Genomic DNA, 25,336 nt, shown 5'->3' with positions numbered 1-25,336 from the left:
TCATAGGCACTCATATGAAGATACAAAACCACAGCATCACCTCACAGTGCTATAAAAAGGTCTTTTTTTATTCGAGTAGAATTTACTTCATTTTGATATCTGGCTGCTGTAATTTACATAGGCTGCAAAAAGTTACCTCCTAAACAAGGACTTTATGAATGGCTTTGGACTGCAGTAGATGAATTGTTGGTTTTACACAGCAATAACTTAAGTTGCCTAGGCACAATTCAATGCATGATTCAAAGAGGTATTTTCCCTATCTTTGGAGACTGAATGTTATTCCAGGCGAAAACATAATCATAGAATGTTTAAAGATCATGTTGCAAGCCTCCAAAGGGATCTTGTGACCTCTCTCGGGGACCGTTCCTCAGGTTAGAACAACTACATTCGACCAAATCACTGAGCTTCTAGCTGCATGCAGCCTGTGGCTGTCCAGCTTCATATCATAGATTGCAAGTGTCATGTTCAGGGTTGTACTTCTCTCATTTACAGTCATCACACACAGAGTCACCGAAACACACTCTGTCACACACAGCATGGCCTTAAGGCATCTGAGACATTCACAAATACCTCCTCTTTGGGCTGGCGCAGCTCTGTGTTTGGGGTCTGGGTTAGGGGGGGGTTTGCTGGTGACATTTAAACAACCTTTTCGACTCCCTAGAGCCGAACAAGTCCGAGGTGGCTGCCACGCTTGAACCCACGACTGTAAAAAGCTCAGCTAGCTATTTCTAGTCCTAAAACCAATCTGCACAGGCAGTGTATTAACAGAGGTCAGCAGCTCTGCACAGGTACGGCAGCTGCTATAAGAAGGCTGGGACAGTGATTTCACCACAAGGGGCCAAAAGATCTCCTTTGTTCTCCTTTGTTTGTTTGAGAAATGCTTTGTATAGCTATAGAAAATATTACTACCTAGAGATTTGACTGAACTTAGCTGGAATTGCCCCCTATGACTGGAACCAGCTTGATTTAACTCAACACAATGTAATCTCAGAGCAAATAAGACCGGGGCCCTGAGGTGCTTTACATGTTGATTTTGAACCATATTCAGTCCCGGCGCCAGCCTAGCAATGACATTCAACGTTGGTGTACAATCAAAGGTAGCATCAGCTATGCAGCCGGGCTGGAATAATACGACACCCACGCCTGATAACCCACATACAGACACATGGAGTACAATGTACATAAGATGGGCTGCCATGGTAACTGCGAGGGCCCATGGACTTTTCTGTGCTTGAAGTTGTCTCCATGACAATTCTGTGACTCCTTTGTCTCCTGCCTCTGTTCATTAAGTCCTTGATATTTGAATAATTGGAACATGGATAGAAGAAGGCCAGCTAATTATGAATACACACGACCAACTTTCACTTTCTACTTTTTAACCTTGTACACGTGAAAGTGGTTTATGTTTTGAATAAAACTCCTCTTCTATTTGGAGGTTGAATCAGAGAGTGTGAAGCACATTGGTACATCAAGGACTATTTTCAACATTACACAGACTGAATGGTGCTTGTTTTTGTTTTGATTACAGTCACTAAAAATCATATTGTCTCAACTGATGACTGAAGAAACCGTGAATTTTCTTAACATATGAAAGTAGTTAGAGTTTCCCCCAACTTAATCTCTATTTACAGATTCTACATAGAAAAACATAGAAATGTAGAATCTATCGGCAGGGGCGTGGATTTTAGGGACAGCAAGTGTTCTGGTTTCCGTTTGTACCACGATTGTATTCTGAGTAATATTGACCAATCACGAATCAGCAGGCTGCGGCGTATGCAGGAAAAACAGTTTGTGTGGAGAGCAAAAGCAGGCCGAACGTAATGCGCCATGATGACATCCCAGCTCCCATCAGTGGCTATCTGACGATTATTTACCTTATTAATCTCTATAAACAGACATCTGCATGCTAAGAGCTAACTAGATCTGAAATACAACTTGAGATAAATTCAAGGAAGATGTTCAGTGTTCAGATTTCCTGACTTCCTTGAAGGCATCAGAAACGATCGTTCTGACCTCCGTTCAACGAACGAGCGAAGTAGTTTTCTTTTCTCCTAGACAGACCTGACAAAGCTTCATTTTTACTTTTTACAAATCTGCATCATGATGTTGAAAGGCAAACTTAAGACCCGTTAATTAAAGTCAATCACAAGAAAAACGGTTTCTTTTTCAAGTTCATTCTACAGCAGTAAACCAGAGTGAAGCCTCTGTGCAAATTACTATTTACAGTGAAACTGAGACTCACCAGAAACAGATGAACGGGCGCTCCTTTGGGGGATTTAATGAACCAAGAAATGATGGCATTTATTGTGCAGACATATCTAGAGGGGGCAAAAATCCGCTTCACTTTTGATGTGAACACATGGTGAATTCTCAAATTGCTAACTGGACTGTAAACAATGCAGCACGTGGAAAAGGAAGTCTTGACTGGAAGTAATTTGTTGCTATCCGCTGGCTAAACCACACACGCCCGACATGTACACCCTTGTCCCAAGAGTCGATTGGTTCCGAGATTGCCCCCAATTTAAGATTCTTCTCGGTGAGCAGAAAAATTTAGTAGTTAAGCCATTAATGTACTATGCATTGCAAGTTTGTGACATTTATTTAACTATTTAAGTATACATTTTTGAGGGCATCAAAACAGGTCGTCCAGGAACGTAAAGTTACACTGTTCACACTGTGCTGGCTCACAAGAATAAAAAAACATAATAGTAATCAGCCTTATATAAAATATACATTTTGCACACCTCTTCACAAGCGAGCTGCCTGCTAACTACAATGCTAGAAGCATAACCTGTAATGATGCACAAATTGCCTGAAAAACCAGCAAGGAGACTGAACATTTATTTGAATTAAGTATAACATCTGCTCTCCCCTGTTTGTAGGCGAGACTCTCCTGGTCTCTTGATGTTTGTTTAGTCAGCGTTAGCCTGGCTCTTAGCTGCTTACTAGCCAACTTACTAAGTAGTGAAGGATGATTGTAAGACGCTGAAGTGACTGTGCAGGAAACAGGTGCTTAACTCACTCAGTGCACAAACACAATAGACAGCCATTTTCACATCGCTGTACTTGAACACTTTCTGCTGATTACTGACTGTAACTTAACAACCTGTTTATAACATGCGCTTGACTGTGTCCAGTATCCATCCTCAAAGTTTTCCTATTCACACACAGGTGAGACTCACTTCCTATACCAAACCTGCCAGACTATCTCTGGCATTTGTTACCCACCAGGCCTCCTACTTAAAAAGATGAAGGCCCTGCAGTTAACACTATGGACAGGTATTGCAAACACTCATAATAGGTGCACATGGGCTGTATACATACAGACCTTGGGGTCCTTTCTAACCCACCAGTGCTGTAAAAACATGCAATAAGATTATAGCTGAACCCTTTTTTCTGATGTAGGTCTTCAAACTTTGACATTTAAGAGATGCAAGGTTTCCCCTCGTAGCTAAAATACAGTATGCATGTATGCACAGACTCACATTATGCACATACATAAACATAATACCTGGGGCTTAGTGGAGCGCTTTGCCACCACTCTGAGGTCTCCCATCATTCATTGGTGAAAAAAAAAAACAACTTCTCACACAAAGAAGCGCACACACATGACACACATGCACTCTCTACTCTCCCATCCTGCTTCATAGTATCTGTAGGGAGCAGCTGCACTGCATGGCCACCTCACAGCCAATCCTTACAATATAGGTCTATTCACAGCACCCCTCCCATCCCAGCTCTGTGTGTGTGTCTCCATAATGCAGCCCTTCAGCCCCCATTCACATATCCACAGCAGAAGCCCAGCATTCCTTAAGAGTCAGCTCTGCCTCTCTCTCACACACAGCTTCAGGATCATCAATATCTGGAGCAGAGAAACAGACCTGTCTTTTCTGTAAACACATTTAATGTAGAGCTTGTGATTGAATGTAACATGCAATGACAAGGTTGTGGTAAGTAATTTGATTAATTAAGAGTGTTTATTATAGCTGTAATTCTTCTGCCGTACAGTAGCGACTGTATCCGGCCTGTGTGTATAAGCATAGCCTCCCTGCCATGCTGACACTGATATGACAGCTCGGATTAAGGAGATCCAGCCTTCAGCGTCTTCTCAGTCACGACACTTCCATGTCTCAGTCCTCATACCGACTGTAGCCTCACAGCCAGAACCGTCAAACCAGTTTGTATCTTCTTTTTTTATGATTTATATTACGTCGGCAATTTCTGAAAGTTGTTATCTAGAAGATCTCAGTTTTGTTCTCTTTGGCGGCATCTATGGCGATAAACGGTTATTGCGGGAGCACACTTCCCTGATATCAAGACAGTGTTGCATGTGTGACGTCCTCGCTTTCCTTTTTAGACTGTTTGCCTTCATTTGAGCGTCGAATTTGTTTCTTTTTCTTTGGATTTTCACTTATTTTTGAAGTTGTATTTGTATTCGTCGATCTTTTCTTTGTTTGTTCAGCCATAGCAGATTACTGTTTACTCGCAACACTTGCAGAGACCGGAAAAGCAGACGCTTAGCTCCGCCTACCCTCTCTGGCAGACCAACCACTGCTGGCTGAAACGCATCACTAACTGGGCTCCGCTTGTGATTTTTTTCCGCAAAAGTCACCACAGACAGCCAGTCTGTAATACTGCAAATGCAAAGGCTTTCATCAGTGGGCCATAGGCTCAATCACCAATGTGTTTATTAGACATTTATTTAAATGAAAATCTTACAAAATGACTTAGGAAAGGATAAAACAAGTGATTGTTTTTGCTGTCTAAGAGGAAAAGCCTTAATACTACTCCAGTATCGGGGAAAATAAAAGACATATTATCTAACACACAAAAGAACTACGCAGCCCTGAACAGACAGTAGTACACATCCATAATGCAGGACAACAGGCTGCTAACAAACAGCATCGCATGTGTTAGTGGTATTAAACATGTTCCATGACCTGATTTTAAACATGCCGTTTATTCTAAAACTCATACATCATAAGTGTTTACATGCAGCCTCTCCAGATGACGGACGAGACGCACATTACATCCTGACCTACATGGTGCAAGGACAATAGAGGCTGCAGAATAATGAATATAAATATCTGAGCCTGAGCGGGCAGACAGGTCCTCACCTTCATGTGGTGTGAGGCTAACTGAAGATGATAGATGGTGATTTCAAGAGGCAGCCTGTCTTTGACCTTTAGCTCCTCTTTACCATGCGCCTATAGGGGTCCCAGTGTAAGCTGTATACATGCTGACATTGTGCTGGAGGTGACTGTGGCGGAGATATTTTCTCCTGGTGAGGGTGTTCAGCATAAATAGTTGTCATGTGAAATGTGATGTACTTTGCTTTCCACATGCTGCGAGCTAATGCCTTTCTTTACATCTGACATTTCCCTCTTCCTGCTGAGTCTGTATCATACATTTTCTCTGTTATATGAACCAGTAATAGACGGTGACATCACAACGCTCTCTTGCTGTAACAATAATCATAACTTTACTGCTAGTAAATCAGTGTTTTGAAAATAGCGTCAATCTTTGGCCCATCTGAATTTGTAATCCAGTTTTAATGGAAGGCAAAGCAACACGTACTGAACTAATATTGTCAGTGCTTCAGATTCGTCCACGCCGCTGCCTTTAACCTGGGAACTGAATCCATCCAAAGCTTGGCCCACTGATGGTAAATGTAAATACTAGTTTCTGCCTGCTAAGCTGGTTTCGTGTTGGTCTATCGATGGTGCCTGCTGACTGTTTGTATCCAGGCAGTGAACCGGCTCTAATCTGCCCCACTAACCACATATTACACCATATCCCAGCCCCCTGCTTCTGGAACAAGAGGGCTGTCAGTTATCGGAGATACAGAAGCAACTTTTACCCTTCAGGAAAAGGATCTGAAATTCTTTGATAAACAACCTCCTAAAAAGCGATTTGTAAACCAGTCAGCCAGCTGAAGCTCCAGCAACATATTCACACAAACAATGCAATATTAATGAAGAATGTCACGGCTCTGTGTACTTAAACATTATCCATTATAATAGGCAGTTCATCTAACTGTTTCCTCTTGGTGCCCAGGATTGCGTTGGGATTACTGGTCCTGAAACAAAACCTTTACAAAGCCAGCAGTCTTATATTTGTGTTCTTGTGAGTTTACAAGCCTCTTCTCCTGAGACACCTGAACGTCTTCAGACAGAACGTCCCATCCCATGCTTTGACAATTGACATCAGGTTGTTATTTAGATTATTGACCGAGGAGTCGAGGTATTAAAGGGCCAGTTCCTCGATTTTTAACCTCAGTCCTATCATGCTATTATGGTGAGTTAATGCCATTATGGTAGAAAAACAAAAAAGCAGTTTGGCTCTGTGCCTTTGGAGGACGCTATCCGCTTCTCCTACGTAAAACGCGTCATCTGGCGGAGGCCAGGGAGCTTGCTAAACTACACTTCCTCAATGTAGAACGCCCGCCTCCGATGTCATGTCTCGTTCAAAATTATCAGGTTTGAAATGTAGACTGCAGACCTGAAGATTGTTTTAGACGATCCACCAGTATATTCTTGTCGTATTTCAGATTCTGTACCGCTCTGAGCTCTTGCCTGCAGCAAAACGGTAGTATTTCACTCCAGTGTCTCTCGCTGGGCCGTTTCTTTCAGAGGGAGGGGCGCAATGCATGCTGGGTGTTGTAGGAATCTAGAATTTGGGAAACCACAAGCTGTTTGTACAACTTTCTCCACAGCTATGGCACCGATTTCAAATATAATTGCTTTTTTGATTATAGAGAACACCAGCTTTGACTGATTGAGGCTTTTTCCAGGGGCAAACTGCTCCTTTAGATAATATCTCTGAGTGGAGAGAGTTTTTTTGTTTCGTGCAGGTCTCATGCAGACAACCCCTTTGAATGTCATGTGAACAGGGTTAACAATACTGCCTGTCCCCTGGTCAACATTCAAGACCAATGCTATCTACTGTAAGCTTCACAAGGCCACCAAGGTCGGCAATGTTGACCTGTTTGAATAGTATCTGGAAGCGTTTGTCATTGGTTTCCTTTTTATTGATTTATTTTATTGGTTGAGTGCGATGTCATGCTTGCTTTAGGAAGATGCTGCATATGTAAACTTACTCAGGTAATTACTTTCTCACCTTGTCCTGGTAAAATGCCCTTGAACACGGTGGTGTTCCCCCTCCCTCCCTTCTTACCGTTTGTTCAGTTGCTGTGGAGATGCCAACCAGTTTAACACCTATAATGTAGCTTTACACTCCCTTCCTAAGCTTACACATCGCTGTTGATGCTGGTCTCAGCTGGAGCACAGCGTTAGAGGAGGGTGGGATGCTGGGAAGCAGTGAAAGGTGAATCACCCTCCACCTTTGTTTCCAAGTGGCCCCGCTGGCTTTGTTTTGGAGCAGAATGAATTATTAACGCTGGCCTTCTGGTCGTGTTTTTCATCAGTGTCCACCTCCAAAGGGAAAGAGCAGCAGAGATCTCCAATGACTGGCTCCTTCTGTAGTGACAGCACCACTGTCTACATGGACTTTTTTTAGTCCTCACTTTGACTCCTTTTTATTTTCATTTCCCCTCTTTTTCTGAGCCCTCTCTCTGTCTTTCCATCCCACTGTTTCTCCTGAATGAACACAGGTACGGATTAACCTCCATAACCATATAAGAGCTGACAATTTACATGGTAGACCTATTTGTACAATAACATTGTACAGTGGAGTGTTTTTTAGTTTTGATCTCATAAACATCAGTAAGCAGACATTAAACCTCAAGTGTCTTCAATCAGTGTCTGAAAGTACATCCCTGCTTTGCTGCTTCTGTCTTGATAAAACCGATGAATAGAAACTGTCTTCATATCCATTTTGTCTTGTCTGTGTGTAGATACTGAACTTTTATAATATTGATTGTTGCTCTTTTGAGTAAGATTGTGAAATGCTCAGTGGCTCAGTCTCAACAGCGATACATTAGAATGTTCAGTTTAGTGATTGAAAACTGTAAACTGAATCATAAATTACTATTTAAGTCATATTTCTTATATTTACAAATGCAGTTAGATGTGGCAATTCTTCTTTCTCATTGCTGAACAAAACGAAAACAGACATCTAAAGTTCAGGTATTCCTTATTAGGCTCTTTTACACTGCCAATTCAAGGCAGGATTATGACGCTACCTTATGCCCCGTCTTCGATGTGAAACGCACGGTGGCGGAATGGTGTGGCAAAGTTGTTCCACCTCTGAGACGGCATCGGAGGTAGTAACAGAGCCAAAACAGCGTCAGTGTAAACGTCGGAGCTGGCAGGGTGGAACAGCGCTGTGTGTGTGTGTGTGTGTGTGTGTGTGTGCATGTTTTACTTCCGCATCGCCAGAACGCCGTGTAAAAAACACACACTGCGGCAGCTTTACGCTGGCGTGGCTTGGTCCAGTGTAAAACGGCAAAGGCTGCATAATGGCAGAGCTCCGTTACACGCTGTGGTGGCATTGCAATGTAAAAAGGACTATTGTGAATATTAAAGACCGGTCATGTTTTAAGACAAAGCTCTGCTTGAAATAAAAAAATTGTGTCTGACATGTTTTTTTCTGCAAAATACATTTAATTACCTTGTAAAAATCCTCCCGAGGCATCTCCTCCTTCTCCCTCATAAAGAAATCCTGACTCTGCATAGGCCCCGCCCACTATGCACATTTCCACCCGCCCACTCCGTCGCGAAAACAAAACAGGTCTCTGCCATCGTTTAGTGGCAACTTGTTAAACCTGAGCAAGCTTGAAATGTAGTAATTAGTAGTAGCATCGTTAACGTTAGTAGTCAGTAGTGAGTTTGCAAAAATTACGATGGCAGTTACAGCTGGCTCGCGCATCGCCAAAGTGGTTGCCATAGGTTACACATAATGATATGCAAAGCGTCACCCGGTCCATTAACAGGATTGGCTCCTTAGGTTTGTGACGTCTCAAACCTGCCAATCTGAAAACGTGTTGTTCAGCCTGTCCTTGGTACACTGCAGGTTAAAACAGACAGGCCCAGCCATGGAGATGACTGCTGATGTTGTCCCTGATATGTCTTGTAGCACATGAAGAACACCACATGGAGATGTTTACAAGGTTAAACACTTGATTTTCTCTCCCATTCTAAATAATTAAATGTTTATAAAATAATAAACTAGTTATACCAAGATGTGACTCGGCACCAGCAGCAACTTCTTCCGTATTTAAGATCGAAGTCTAGCGTGTGTGTAAGGCATTGCCACTGGCTTGAATGCTTTGTTATAAACATGTGTGTAAAAGAGTTGGATTGGCTGCCTGCCACCTTTTCCAGTATAATACTCTTACATCGATCTAAAGCCTCTCAAGGACACTCTGTCAGCTCTAGGTTCATTGTCTGTGAGCTCATCTGCCAAAAGACATGTTTCCTTGCTCTTGTTCAGCTTGACACCAAATTTGCTCCGCTGCTTTGATATTGTGATTTTCCGTGTGGATCAGAACAAAATACAAAAAATTTGATTCTAATAAGACGTGTCATTAGGTGTACTTAGTAGAGTAGCGTCATGTTTTGCTTCGTCAATCTGCTGCAGAATACTTTATAGGCCGACAAGATCTCTGCATTTTAAAATGTTCAAGCAATAGTGCTCCCTTATTGCCTCATCATGGTCAGCTCAGCCACCAAATGTTTTAGTCTTCATGGTGAAAAGCCCTGCGTGTGTGATAAGACATTTCTGTCATGTTTGCTCCTTTCGGACATTTTTTTCTCCCTCCCAAATAATCCAAGCTTCTTCCTGGAAGAGGCCAGGTGCAGGGTTGTTTTCCATCCTAGCCATTACTAGCCTGCCGCTCCTCATTGCCTCCTATGGTTAAAAAATAATGAAAAACAATGCGAACAAAGTTGAGCAGAATTTTCCTTTTTTTTTTTTTTCTCCCAAAGATTCTTCCGCCCAGCCACAATCCAAGACAGTTTTTTCCGTCCACTGTTCTGCTCAGCCAATTTGCTGTCACTTGATCCTCTTTATCGTCTGCCGGCCAGAGGATGCTCCCAACTGGCCGAAATGCTGGGCAACTGTAACCAAGGGCCAGGTGTATCTGTGCTCAGCCGTCGGTTAAATAAAGAATAAATAAATGGTCCAGAAGAACCTCAAGCCTCACTGAATAAGGCACAGGATTCCTTGTACTAGCATTAGCCGACCCAAGTCTTTTCCATTTGATTGTGGAGGTTAATACATCCTGTAATCGTGAATGTTATTTGTACACAAATGTGTGGTAAAGAAAGTGGAAAGCCGAGGCTGATGATCACGGACACTATGATCGTTCCTTCTTCCCTGAAAGAGGAGACAGTAACGAGTGACACCTTGATATTTTATCCTGTTTATCCATATTTTCATTGGTTGTTTTGTGTATGAATGAAAGAGACACAGGTTTACTCAAGCTAGGTAGCTGTAAAGAGAAAGAAGTTGAGAGGAGGAAGTGGGACTTAAACAGGGTAGGGAAAAAATAGGAGAGTAAGCGTGGGGCTTTAGTTAATAGAAAACAGTCTCTGAGAGATAAGTAATATGTAAATAGGAAATGTATCCAAATTTACCTCTGGGAAAAAGCCTGTGTGAGGGACAGAATAATGTGGCTGGGAGCCTCAGGTGCAGCTGGGATGGAAGGAGGCGGGGCAATGAGCGTGAAGCTGAGGGATAGCGAGCGAGAAAATGGGAGGGTTCGTGTGTGTCTGTGTGTGTGTGTGTGTGTGTGGAAAGAGAGAGAGATTGAGTGTGCAAGCTAGAGTGATTGTGTGGAGAGGGAGGGAGAGAAGTGTAAGCCAGTCACAGCATCTCTCCTTCTCACTGCACCAGGGCTGAGGGACTCTTCGTCCCCTCGCTTCCCTCGCTGCAGATTTAAGTCATTTCCATCAGCGCAGTCATCTTTTTTTTTCTTGCTTTTTATTTGCTGCTTTGGACAGATGCCTTGCATTCATCTCTTGCCCTATGCCAGGATCTAAGGATTTATTTATTTCAGAATTATGGTAGACCTGTTTATCGGATTAAAAAGGGGGACGTTTGCAGAGGACACTGCTTAAAACTGGGACTCCGACTGGGACTTCGTCTTCTCTTTATGTTGCCAGAGTGGATTCCCCTTTTGTTGTGCTGCCAGTGTTTTGTTCAGTGCGTCAGGAATATTGTGAGAGGAGTTGTAGGACCCAATACTCAACAACCAAACCAAGCACATATTTTAAAGGACTAAAGCAAGTCTGAAAATCTCTGGTTACATTAAGCACGTGAAGAGAAGGTGTTAAGCTACCCCTGCAAATGCTTCAGAATGTCACCACAAAAATGCAAGTAACAAGTTTATTGGACGAATAAGTGGATTGGCGATTGATCCCGACACCCCTCTCGACAAGCGTCTGCCACAGGATTGCTGAGGAGTCAAAGTGAGTGGAGCGCTGAGTTATTCAGCTGGCCTCTTATTGCTCCAGGAGAGTCCTTCCACCTGCCTGCATGAGAGCCTAACATTCAACGTTCATCAGCTGCTGGACTTTTACATTTGTTTGTCTTTCGCGACTTGCAGTCCAGAACACTGAGAGGCAAGTTTGCACATTTGGATATAAAGTTAAAATAATTTTGGTGGCAGAACTCATCTAGACATTTTGACGCCCTTGTTTTTTACCTCATTTTGCCTAGGGATGCCCTGTAAACACATTTTGCCCCCAGCGCCATGTGTGCTGAGAGAGCTGTGACATTATCTCCTGCGGAGATCCCCATGTTGTTCTAGCCTGTGTCTGTGTTTTGATTTAGACAATAGCTGGGCATACAGGGGCTCCGGACACTGACCAGAGGACCACCAAAATAAGGGAAGCCTGCAGTTACATAGTAAACACAGTAGCACCAATGGCACAGTGAAACTGCGGATTGATTCGAAGGGTTTATCAGCAGAGATGGATGTAATTTTCTTCTTCAGACTTTGGTACACAACAAGAGAGACTCCTAAGAAACTTTTTTGTCCCCCCAGGCAATTGTTGCCTAAAATGTTTCCTTTGATAGGCAACTGCACACAATAAATCTGATCTATAGGTGTGAAATAGGATGCATTTAATCTCCTGTGAGGACCCTTGTGCTTTGCATCAAGCTTCAACCTTTTTATATGTTGTTCACCCCCACATCCGATGAGTTCTCTGCCTTTGTAAGGACAGCTTATGCCCTCAGCCTCCCGGTGGCAAGCCTCATTAGAATCAGGAGATGAGGCCAGAGACTGGCAGGCAAAGCAGCATTGAAATTCGCCTTTGGGATAGATGCTGTCCACAGCACAAATACTACTCTGCCCTAGGTCTACTGAGGGCAACCAGTCCTTTTTTTCCTCTACCCCTGACTGTTACACACCCACTACTTTCACTAGCAATGAGTGATTGGAAAAGGAGAGCTAAACAGGTTGTCCTAACCTCCCAGAGGCTGTATTGATTTTCCTCCACTCAGTGTTCATTTGATTGAGACCCAGCTATGTGAGGGTAAGGTGAAAGATAGACTGAGTGTGATAGAGAGAGTATTGAGCTCCATTAACTGTGGGAGGCTGCAGACACCCGGTGTAAAGCGGGTGGGGGGGCAGGTGGTTCTCCAGTTTCAGGCCAGCTGCCTTATGGGTGACACACCACAAACCTGACCCACCTGGATAGAACCCAGAACAATGAACCAGTCTGAACTGACAACGGACCCGATGCTCACTGCCAACAGCAGCCATGGAGTCTTCTTTCCTGGCAGGGCCTCCAATCACTCCTGCCCCTTGGGCTGGGGGCTTAACGAAGGCCTGGAGGCTTGCGTCCTGGAGACTGCCGTCATTGTACTTTTGACAGTGCTCATTATTGCTGGGAACCTGACGGTGATCTTTGTGTTCCACTGTGCCCCTCTACTCCACCACTACACAACTAGCTACTTCATCCAGACCATGGCCTACGCTGACCTGCTGGTGGGTCTTAGCTGCCTGGTGCCCACCCTGTCCCTACTCCACTACCCAGCAAGTGTCCAGGAGCCCATCACATGCCAGGTCTTCAGCTACGTCATCTCTGTTCTAAAAAGTGTTTCCATGGCCTGCTTGGCTTGCATAAGTGTGGACCGCTACCTGGCCATAACTAAACCACTATCTTACAACCAACTGGTGACGCCATGTCGCCTACGAGGCTGCATCACCCTAATCTGGGTCTACTCTAGCCTGGTTTTCTTGCCCTCCTTCTTTGGGTGGGGTAAGCCAGGCTATCATGGGGATATTTTTGAATGGTGTGCCCACTCTTGGCCCACCTCTGCCCTCTTTACAGGCTTTGTGGTGTGTTTGCTCTATGCACCTGCTGCACTTGTGGTTTGTTTTACCTATTACCATATCTTTCGCATTTGCCAACAACACAACAGGGAGATCAGTGAACGTCGGGCCCGCTTTCCAAGTCAGGAAATGGAGGCTGGGGAAGGAGGCGGTAGTGGGAACCATGGAGGGCATGGACCAGATCGGCGGTATGCGATGGTGCTGTTCCGCATCACCAGCGTTTTCTATATGCTTTGGCTGCCCTACATAATCTACTTCCTTCTAGAGAGCTCCCACGTGCTGGATAGCCCTGCCCTCTCCTTCATCACCACCTGGCTGGCCATTAGCAACAGTTTTTGCAACTGTGTTATCTACAGTCTGTCTAATAGTGTGTTCCGCCTCGGCATGCGTAGGCTCTCGCAGACGATTTGCTCTTTCAGCCACTGCGCAGCTGATGACAGGGACTTTGGAGAGCCCAAACCAAGAAAGAAGGCAAACTCCTGCTCCATATGATGGGATGATTTTCACACGGTGAGGATTCTGTAGAAATCTACAAATGGGAAATCACACATCTTAACAAGCTTAGCAGCTAGTTAACTTTCAGTTTTGTTGGTCAGGCTTTTCCAAACAGAAAACAATGTCTGTTGTAACAGCCTGTCCGCTGACACAGTGACATTGCCTGGGTCACAATAAAATCATGTTGTATTGCATTAAAAGCTTTTCAAGGAGATAAGTGCAGTGTCTAAACAAAGATATTAAATGATGTGGGCGCACTGTAATGGCTTTTATTCTATGGTATGTGACTTAAATGTGGATCACTTAGAAAGTAGTCTCCTCATAGACTTCTTAGACTTTACACTGTATGCCATCAGCCACTTCAGACATAGCGGAAAAACAAAATTATAAACTCAAAGATTCATAAATAATTCCTCAGACATCAAATGTGACTGTCTACATTTTTTTATTGGTTGTTCTGTATATTGTCTTTGTGTTTTCTATGACTGTCATTACCAGAGAAAAGATAACCATCACTTAGTCGTGCTCAAAAAGCGATTCAAAAATATGAATGAACATTTACCTGTACAAACCCACAGAGGTACAATTACGACAGTTTCATGCTGCTGATGAATAACAGATGCCGTATGGCCTTGACTGTTTTCTAGAATAAAGGTAACTGTATTGAGTCAATAACATGCTGTGGACAACAACAGAAAGATGCAAAAAAAAAAAGGAGTGATTTTCCAATGGCCCAACTGACTAGTTGGTTATTACTGGGTGTAGTTGTTTACATAGACCTTTAACAATAATGTAGAAGTGGCAATCTTTAACAGTAAAACTCCAGTGTGGCACTGTGTAGATAGTTATGCAAAACATACTGTACATCACAGCAAAACAACGGCTGTGAAAGCGATCTAAACATGAGTGTTGAAACCCCTAAACTCCCAAACAGAAATGAATAGTGGTGACTTGATTTAACGTTGTTACTAGACTATAATGTAGACAGAGATTTTGCCACATTACATGCCAGTGGGACCTGAGATTTTCCAGAGATGACTTGCTGCTACAATTGTTTACCAATTTAACTATCAGCTCATTGTGGTTCGTCACCCATCGATTGGTGCACCCAAACTGAAGAGCATTTTTTTCCACATTTCAGACCAAGGATGGTTTCACTGAGGCCTCTACATTAAGGGCAGTCAGCAGATACCTACTCACCACAGAGTTTTACCCCTTGCACTTAGAAATAGCCCTCTGCTGCCAGGATTCCCACCATGCCTGGGGCATTCCTGGCTGTTATGAGTATTCTGCTAACAGTTTGATGCATGAGTGCTCAAGACAGCCATTTATTACCAGCAAATAACATTTAATTGGCAACTTGGCTTCTTCTATTTGTCTGATCTATCTTCAGGAAGTCTTTTTTTTCTTCGCAACAGGAAAGTTATTGATGGGAAGTGAACTCCATTCAGCTAAAATGTTATAGCTTTGTTTATTTACTGTGTACATTCCAGCTTTGTAAAATCTGAAGACTGTTCCCCAGTCAGGGGCTTTTGATATACAAAGTGCAAATGTGTGTAGTTAAAGCGACTTACACACGGCCTCTGGTTGCAATGTTCATTCTTTGCTGCTGCTCAGTAGTGTAGTCATTCCAGTCAGTTTACCTTGTACATTTCCTTGTTCATTGGATCATAATTAATTTCTCATGAACACAGCCATGTACTGTAGCCAATGACTTATACTGATTTCCCCATTTGCTCATGTAGTGGAGTCATCTGTGGTTTAGGCTTTGCTTGTAGTGTATATTTGCCCTTGCTAGAAATCAAGTGACACAGCATCCACTTCATATTGAATCTGCATTCTCCGCTGCTTTACCGTACCCCGTGTAAGTCATTCCTTATGTTAAAGCTGCATGAAGTGACTTGTGGCTACTAGGGGCAGAAACACTCTTATATAATAAGCATTTAGCTTACTGTTTAAGAGGCAATTTGTTAGCAAGCAATTTGCCTACGCAGTTACACATCCAGCAGAAAAAGCTACATGAGCGTTTTATTCCAGGGTCATTTTGGCCAACCCATGAATGTAAGTACAATACAGTGTTAAAGCCAAGGTTTGGTTAACCAACACCACCCACGGAAGAAATATCTGTCTCTTTGAGGCTATCTACATGTTCATTGTCAGCCGCTAGTTTACTTTGGCTCTGCAGTTTCAGCAGGTAGTTTCTCTGCGTCAAGACGACTAAGTCGCTAAAATAAAAGCAGCTCTGAAAAGGTTGTTGATTCTTCGTGGAATCATCTCTGTTCATCACCCTTTAACAGAATCAGGAGTTGTTTGATTCAGTGTTAGTATAAAAAATGTTGCTTTATGCAGCTTTAATGCATTACAGATTGTTCTGTAAACGTGCCTAAAGATGTTTTTTGTAGAAAAGCGAGAAAAAAAAAAAGATGTTGACAAGTAATCATTAAACATGGACATGCTGCACTTTTTTAAAATACTATTTCCAGCTACATGAACATACATTGTGACTGTGTACAAATCTGAGGGTACGTCGTCGTTGCATCTAGTTTTCCATGACTTTGTGATACGTGCGTTGGTTCTCAAAATGAACCAAGAATGAGCCAAGCAAGTCATTCATTTTTCACAGTCGATCTGACTTCTGCCTTCAAGTGGGTACATGTTGTACTATCTGACGTCTACGTCATATCTGCAAGATAAGAGGAGACCGCAGATTTGTCTTGTGAATTCCCTTGTATAGCCACATGAAATGGCATACATACAGAAAAGGAGTAGAGAATCACAGGATAATGTGTCAAATAATGTACTTACTTACAATAATATTTTTGTTATTTTGATAGCTTGTGTTTTTGGTGCTTGTGTGGAGCATAGTGCAGTGGGGTAGTAGAAGAAATTAACCTGAAATAGTGCTGTATTATCTTCACATTGTTGTCACAACAACATGTGAGACAAGGGAAAGCGAACTTTTGTTATAGCCGAAAATTCAATAGCTCACTTGTTACCACATAATGTAAAAGTTCCATTCAAGTGGAGAGATTCATTCCTTGGATGGGCTATTTTATAGCTGCTAATGTGGAATGAGTGTCTTGACTAAAGGCTTCAAAAGTCCAAGAGCCGCTGAATGAATATTTAGAAGAATAAATAGTTTATATGTGTCTGTATAACACTGACCAAACTCAAGTGATAGAAAATCCAATCGTCTTACTTTCAAGTGCATTTATTGGGGCTTTTAGCAAAAGGAGTTTTATCAATACAGAATAATAACATGTATTTATTTGTTAAGTTATGTTTAAACCTTACACAATATACTGTATATGAGTATACTGTATATAAAGTGTGTGTATGTGTTTTTCATTTGCTGTACAGCCAAAAAAAATCAGACTAAATCTGACAGAGGTATGGCACACCCATTTCTGTTGAATCTTCTAGGCTGCTGATGTTGTGAGTAGGAGGCAGAGTGTGTTAAACTACACAGTATATATTTTTTTATTTTAAATCTTGTCAAAGGCTATGGTTTTGTTGTTGCTGCCAACCCAATAAAGGTGAAACAAGTAGACATTCAAATCTGTGTATTAGCTTTTTTCCTGAAACGTGTCATCTGTTAGCCTGCTTTCATTCATAACCAGTAGAACTCGCCAACATATTTCCTACGGTTGGCAACTGTTTTAAGAAGAATGAAGACGGTGGCGGTTGGCTTTTGAGGTAGTGCCTGTCAAGTTTGAATCCTCAGACTTGATGTGATCTGCAAACAGCGTTAAATTCCTCTTGGTTGGACATTAAGCAAGATGGTTGCCTAAACAGCACCAGTTACTTTTAAAAAAAATGATTGCGTAATTATCTCTTGACATTGATTGAGATTGTGTCTGATCACCTATCTAATAAGCAGATCAAATTGTTGGCAATAAGGCTCCTACATGAAGAGAGGAAGGCGATGGGATAAAAATTGCCCACTGAAATTTCACAGCCATTTTTGTCCGAGACACACGGGGATGGGGATGTTTTGCTTTTACTACTGATCATATTCTTAATCTTAAAGGTGGGTATTATGCTAATTTCAAGCTTTATATTTCACTCTGTGATACCTGTGGAGTAGCTTAGCATAATTTACAGTTAAAAAAACTCATTTATCACACTGGTGCGCTGTCCCTTTAAGAAACCCCGCCTCTACAAGCCCACTTTCTTCTGATTGGCCTGCTGAGGCTGCACTGACATCACAAAGTGCAGTGTGTAGAAAAAACAGTGTGAAACCTGGCGTTCACAGCAGCCTACAGACTGAGCTGAGAAGCCTGGGGATTACTCCAACATACTTACCTACAGATCTGAAACTTCACCCACGTTTAGTCTGGACATCCAACATTGTTAAATTATATATATATGTCTTAACATGTAAAACGGCATAATACCCCCTCTTTAAGATCAGTAATGATGGATTTCTGCCTCCATGATACAGGTGGGGACCTTTTGTCAATTTGATTCTTATCATCACTCTAGTGTAGTTTGGAAACAAAGATGGCAACAGCGGATAAATTGCAACTAATATGGTAACAAACAAAGCCAAGATTTCATGTTCAGGTTTCGGTCTCCTCATTATCCTCTGAGCCAGCAGACAGCGGATCAGGTGGCATTTGCTAGGTAACAACCCTGTTAGCCTTTCCTTTAGTCAGTGCACACTATCATGTCCTCTGTCTGTGAGAGCGGTCTCCTCATTATAGAGCCTGATCCCTTGTTCTTGGTCTTAAATTGGCCTTTGAAATTGATACACTCACTTAGACTTGTGCAGGTGTGTTTGGAAACGGCCATTACCTCCACTGTCTTCACCAAGTAGTTTAGTGGATAGACAAACAAAGGGAGATAGAGCGGGTGTTGGAAGGCGAGTGAAAGTAAGAAGGGCACATCATGGAAAGGAACTGGTTGGAGAGAAAAGATGGCAGTATAAGTGAGGTCGAATGTAGACAAGATGCTGGAGAAAAGGAGGGTCAGGAGGAAGGAACGTAAGAAGGTAATGGAGAGAGGATATATGGGGGGAAAGTAGGTGGAAAGAGGAGGGGAGTTGGAGAAGTAAAATAACTTTTAGAATCCAAATCTGTATCTGTTCCTCCTTCCAGAAAGCATTTCATCCACACTTACTATTCAGCCGAAACCCAAGCAGCTTCCCGGTCCAGGCCTGCTCAATATTCATGGCGGGCGCTATATCAGGAATTCCCTTTTATTTCCACAAATGGCAGCACTCGCCTCACTTCCTCTTTCCCTTTCTAGCCTGCCACTTTCCTCCTCTTTCCGTGCTGATTGAGAAAGGACCACCTGACCCTTTCTGAGGTGGGGAAGTCATAATTTGAGGGGAAGCCAGTTCCTGCCTCTTTGTGCTAATAGTGGAGCCTTATGGTGCCCACCAAAAGCCTTTGATGGCATAAGGAGGACACACCAACACACCCACACAGCCTCATACATCTTGCATGGCCTCAGTCACAGCCGTTTAAAACCAGGCCTGCGACTCAGCTTCTGATAGCTGACAAGTGTTGATCTAAGCATAGCTGATTGTGTGCTGTTACGGTATGTAATGTGCAGTGTAAATATTAATTTATTCATTACAAGGCTCAAGCTGCTCTCAGACATTTATGAGGCTGGACTTTGGGCACAGTGGTGCTTTGGGTTTAATGTCTGCAAGTGATCAAATCATGAGTCATCCTCAGGGACCATGAATGTTAGTACAAAATTTCAAGTCAATTAATTTAACAGCTGTTCAGGTGTTTCACTTAAGTGGCAAAATGTTAACCTCAAGGTGGCGCTAGAGGATATAGTCAGTCGATCAACAAAGCCTGAATGGATTAATCCTCAGGGGACCACGAATGTCAGGACAAACTTTTTGGGTAATTCATTTAAAATTTTTGAGATGTAAGTCTGGACCAACATAATGGTCAGGCTAACTGACAGACCACCATTGGCATTTGTTGTGCCTGAAAGTGTGCAAAAATGGGTCCTAAATATGCAACTATACACACTCACTCAATCTATTATTCACAATTTCTCAGAACCAATATAAAAAAGCATCAACATGTTGGGAGAATCAAACTAAGAACTGCATAGATGACAGTCGTGATCATTTGTTTGTATGCTGAAAAGTGTCTTGAAAGTTACCTATAAAGCTTAGTAAATGTCGTTGTAAGTAGGGGTGGGAATTGCAGGGTAACTTACGATACGATATGCGATACATGGCCCACGATAATGATAATATCAATGTACAGCGGTTCCAACCTATTGAGATTAAGACATTGTTACCCCTTTCCCACCAAAATGTTTTTTTCAGACCCTGCAAGATCCGCTTATAGATGCTGATTGTCTCTGTTCCCATTGCCAGTGGAGTATCCTCCTGTCTGTCACTTTTCTGCTGCGTCACCGTCTGACGTCACAAACGCGCCAGAGACCGGGTTAGTAAACAGTGAAGATGTCACGGTGGTTAGGTCTTTATTGTATCTATTACTCATTCAGTCTGTGTATCAAAGTCAGCGCCGACACATTCGGAACGATGTTCGAGCACTTCTCGGACAGAGATGAGCGGAATTTGTAGCTGAGATGACAAGAAGTCACAGGACAAGGAGATTACCGTGTTAACATGGGCTTTGTGTTCCCATCATTGCCTATCAGAGCCGAGGTGATAATTACCCGAGTCAGTTGCCCCAGGTCTGAATGCCGATTGTAACCTTTCCCACTAAGCAAAAACCACTGGACTGAGAGCTTCCTCTTCCCTCTTTCTAAGTGCTACCACTCCCAGATGAACATGTTGCTTTTACTGGTTTCAAGTTACACCCAGCTTCCCACTTTCAGTTCAGAAAGTCTGATTCCGCAAAAATGTTTTCACTTATTGTCGTTACTTTAATCCCCGTTGCATCGTCGCTTCCTCTTTTTATCTTGAGTAACGCTGACTCTGCGACTAATAAAACCACCTTGTGAGATCTCACCTCACCCTTGAGCACCATAGCATCTCTGTGGCTTGTGGCAACTATGAAAAACCAATTTAGGTCAGGGTTGTTATTTACCCTGTGATGGGACCACATTAACCATGTTGCTGATTTGGCTGGTTATGCTTCTATCTGCCTGGTCAGGAGGAAGTATTTGTGGTAATAAGGTCACATGGGTTATTTTTAACCTAATAAGGAATGTTTGTTTTGTTTGCCACTTGACCTTTAAGGAAAACTGGAATGTTTCAACCTGACCTTTTAAACATACATTTTGCCATTATGACTCTTTACTCCATCCTAACTTTGCACTCGCTACCTCCATTGCAGAGAGCTGGGTAAATGAGGACTTTTAATATAGCACGCCAGCGGGAGTGCTGTTGTACTGAATATTAGCACGGCTGTTATCCTGTAAGCTTTTGTACATTAGTTCTACAATCATATCGTAAAAAATGATAAACAATCACAGATTATAATTTTCTTTATTTAATCATTAATTATAAACTATTCCCACCACTTGATCTGAACTGTTCTGTACTGTGGCACTCCAAGTATTCCCTGCACACAACCTACTTTATTAATGTCTACACATTACTACAAACCAGATTCTTTGTATTATGCACACATCTGTAATTTTCATGACCAGTGAAAAAAGAGTCTGTTGACAGTTGATTTGGGGGCCTGTGTGGTTCTTAGGTACATGCTAAATCAGTCTAGACAAACTCCAGTTGCTGTAACATTAATTAACTTTACGCAGAACACCTGAGGCGGAGTGATACAAGTCCCAGTGCTGTTATACTCTGTATCAGCCCTCATGGAATGCCATTTGACCAATCACATTACTTGGTCAGAACTAACTGTTAAAGCAGGCTGGATTATCCTCCTGGAGCTTTCCTCATAAACCATACACATTGTTTCACATGGGTCATGCCAAACTAATATCTTATTAGACAACAAAAAGTAGCCCCTTGGAATTTACTTCCTACTTTGTGATATAAAAATAGGTGCTGTAGAGTCACAATGGCCACAGTTATGGGAAAACAGCAGGTTGAAACATACAAGAAGGAACACATTTGCGCAAAGAGAGGACATTTCTGTTTCCTTAAAGAGGATGTGGAATGCATAACATTAGAAATGTCCTTCCCCTCTATAACTTGGCCCAGCTGACAGCCACCTGTAACCAAGCTGATGTTTTTATTGTCGCAGCCCTTTTCAGATACATCAAGGACACTGACATGGCATCAATATGGGATTGGTACAATACATGAATACACAAGGAGAAGCAAAAGATAATACTGGAACAGAGAATAAACTGTGTTTTTCGACCTATTTATTCATGCAACGATCTAAATACACATACTATGATCTACATGTTGTTAATTTAAAGTGTTTTTAGAGCTACTGCCAGTATTTCGGCGAAGTCTTTCCACAAAGGACTTTTTTGACTGAGTAATAATCATAGGCTGTAAGTATTAAATATTCAAAAAGCAGGAGTGAAATACGAGACAGAATAGAAATATAGACTGACAGCACCCACATTAGGAGCTGAACTGAGCAGCTAGTTATTGATTCCCTTGAACCACTGTAACGATCATTAAATCTGTGATTGATAAACTGCCAGCAGTGGTCTGCAGCACCACCTCTCTCCTCCACCCTCTCTCCATGCATCATGGTTACAGTAAATGCACAGGTATTAGGTTATAATGACCATCATTTTAGTCTGAATTAATATATATGTTAAGATTATATCAAGCTTTCATCCCCTATTTTACATGGTAAATGTAAAAAGGGACAAGAAATAGGACTCCATGATTATGGCCAAAATGATAATCACAATTATAAATCATAATTTCAATCTACTCACACTTAAACAGAGCAACGCTTTCAGTTCCATTTTGTGTAGCAGTATGGCTCATGTACAAACTTTGCATCGCACTAACATCATTAACACCACTTGCCCTAAACCCAAAATACCTCCAAACAACCAATGAGAGCCGACGAGTGATGTGCTCTCTTCCTGTTTTAGGGTAACAACGAGCAGCGTTCAAAACGCGACTAAGCGTTGCGTGACACGTTTGCACAAACAACACTTCAAAGACGTAACAGATCAGCATATTTTGAGCTCGTAATGAAAACAACAAAGAGGCACTCAGGAGGACAGCTACATATTCTCCTCCCGTTTTCAACAGCTGCTGTAACTACGACAACCAGAGATGCATTCGGCTGAAAGTCCCCAGTTAACATGGTCGCTCGTTAAACCGAAACACTGTTCTCTGTTGTTTTACTCTTCCACTCTAAACTGCCGCTGCAAGGTAGGCGCTCATGACATGACATGCCAGCTCTCCCAAAAATGAAGCCAAAGCCTCTCCATCGCCCCCTGGGGGAGTGGCTGTTAGTTTTGGGAGCCCTGCATTTGATATGCAGCAGAACTTTCTACGGGCGTAGCATGCATTTTAAACGTCAATATCGCCGTCGATCATGTTTATTTAATCGTGTGAAGGCAAAATCGTTAATTGTGCAGCCTTAACAAGAAGTAATTTCTGTATAAATTACCAATAAAATAAAACATTTGTCTCCATTTTCTTGTTCTTGTTGCAAGTAATGATGAATGGAGTCTATCAATTTTTATTTAAGTAATGATGACAATGTTTGGCTTTTATGTTTAAAAAAAGCATGAATCCCTGCCTATCACCTTACCTCACTGGTGTTAGTATGTGATGGATCTTCCTCTTCTCCTCCATGTGGTCAACATCTTCAAACTGCGGCCGACACAGCAGCCCACTTTGAACTGCAGACATTTTTCCTTTCTCCTCTCCGCAAAGAGCTTTATTGTGACAGAAAGGAGCTCATTTGAATATTGGCTTTGGAACGGCTTCAATCCACTTTCCTGTCCGCTGTACTAAAGGAACATCTAAAGAGTGTTTTGTTTCTATCCTTTTCATCCTTTCTAATTTGATTAAGCTGAATTTGCAGCAATATTCGTGCTCTATTCTTACATAGAGGACAAAGACAAGCACCTTGACGGACGGTGGAGGGCAAGCCTGTTTTTTTCTGTTAACCTCTCTGCAGACCTCAGGTACGGAGCCTCTGCCAACAGATGTACAGCCAGCACTCTCTGATTCTCTCTCTGGGCATTTTAGCTGAATTAGATACCATAAGACAGTCATGTTACCCCTTTGGCTCCTTAGCATATTTCCTCCCTCCTCCTACCTCCTCTCTTTTATTCTTTCTTTCTCTCTCTCTCTATCCTGAGGCAGTGTTTCCCATAGTAGCAGACCAGGCCTAGCTGTGTTAGGCACTTATTTAGTAGTGATGGTCCAGCAGCTCGCCTCAGGCCATCCTTGATATAGCTAGTTCTTCCTCTGTGGCATTTAGCCCTGCTACTGTTCCCGGGCGGGAGGAGGGGAGTGAATGAATGGGGGGAAAATAACATAAATAGCAAGTCGCAGTTTCTGGTGTTTGCTGGGCTTAGGGACAAGAGTCTCATTTGAGTATCTCTGTCAATCAGTTAGTTAGTCAGTTAACCAGCTTCGGTCATATGCTAGCAAAGAAAAAACTGAAAACACATCAAACTTTAACCCTTAGAACCCCAAATTAGAATCTATACAACCTAACTAAAACATAATTTAAGCCAGTAAATCGTAATAATTGATCAAAATATTGTGATAGAGATAATGAATAAAATACAAAAATCTGACATGTTTATTTATAGTCTTTTTTTAAATAGTCACACTGTAAGTATACAGTAATATATTGTCGTCCTGATTCGTGCAATATAATTATCGATAGGCTGGTGCCAAATATCTTCACGACATCACGACTCCTCGCTGTGACATGGCTTGAGACATGAAGCAGGTTAACGAGAACAGAAATTAAGAAGTTAATCAGATATAGTGATGTATCATTATATGATTGTCTTGCGGTATATCAATTATCGCAGAATCGCTGTATCGTGATACTATCGTTATCGTGGGCCACGTATTGTGTATCGTATTGTATCGTGAGTTATCCAACCATACTATGTGGATGCTCAACAATTCAGGATGTAGAGACTTTAACAAAATATTTCCTAACACCCCAACTTATCCATTTCACTTTGTTGTTTTTTCAACACACAATTATTTGTATGATTGAGGTTTTGAGGTGTTTTGATGGTTTAAAAAACAATTCCTAGATGCCAGATCCTGGATCAAGTTAAACAGCATGACGTGTGCAAATCTCTCCTGCAGCCAGCTCCCTGTTTTTGTATCGTTAATAATGTACGTGTGGCCCAGGACGCCAGCAGTCTGAACAACTGGTTTTAATGGGGAAGAATCCTCGCAATGTTTGTCACAGTATTTGTCACAGGTGAAGTAGACGACAAAATAGGACGATAACCTTTGATTTTGTACAACATAAAATTAATTTCCGCCACTATTGCTTGATTTCTGCTTAGTTGTACCCCTTCCTGCTTCCTGTCAGTCTGCATATGTGATGATGGATGAGCGCTACATCCCAGGTTTCAGCTGAGTGGTTCTTTCCTACTGAACATCAGGACTCGAGAGCCACTTTGTCGCTGTGTCTGAAGGAGCAACACAATTTCAGAGGTTTTTTGAAGTTTATAAATAGAGCGCAATTAAAATGGATGTTTACATTGGCTCCAAAATAG

At 42.2% G+C, this 25,336-nt stretch overlaps 2 protein-coding genes across 3 annotated transcripts in view; both read left to right on the top strand.

Moving 5' to 3' along the window:
• rabgap1l (RAB GTPase activating protein 1-like) overlaps positions 1-25,336 on the top strand; it is a 127,107-nt gene that overhangs the window by 31,595 nt on the left and 70,176 nt on the right. The window lies entirely within an intron of this gene.
• Positions 8,420-13,738, top strand: gpr52 (G protein-coupled receptor 52). 2 transcript variants are annotated; one of them, XM_069680495.1, is made up of 2 exons: positions 8,420-8,489; positions 12,702-13,738. In XM_069680495.1, the coding sequence occupies exons 1-2, from the start codon at positions 8,420-8,422 to the stop codon at positions 13,736-13,738; spliced, it is 1,107 nt and encodes a 368-aa protein (XP_069536596.1). The 2 variants fall into 2 exon arrangements, with proteins under 2 accessions (XP_069536596.1, XP_069536595.1); XM_069680494.1 differs by lacking the exon at positions 8,420-8,489 and having other exon boundaries at positions 12,620-13,738.

This window comes from Semicossyphus pulcher, unplaced genomic scaffold (assembly GCF_022749685.1).
Source record: "Semicossyphus pulcher isolate SPU_LCO1_2020_fin unplaced genomic scaffold, fSemPul1.0.p SCAF_4, whole genome shotgun sequence".
NCBI classification, from domain to species: domain Eukaryota; kingdom Metazoa; phylum Chordata; class Actinopteri; order Labriformes; family Labridae; genus Semicossyphus; species Semicossyphus pulcher.
This window is presented reverse-complemented; position numbering and strand designations above follow the sequence as displayed.

Excerpts from the sequence above, each read along its gene's own strand:
- gpr52 (XM_069680494.1), top strand. The coding sequence starts at position 12,620 with ATGAACCAGTCTGAACTGACAACGGACCCGATGCTCACTGCCAACAGC.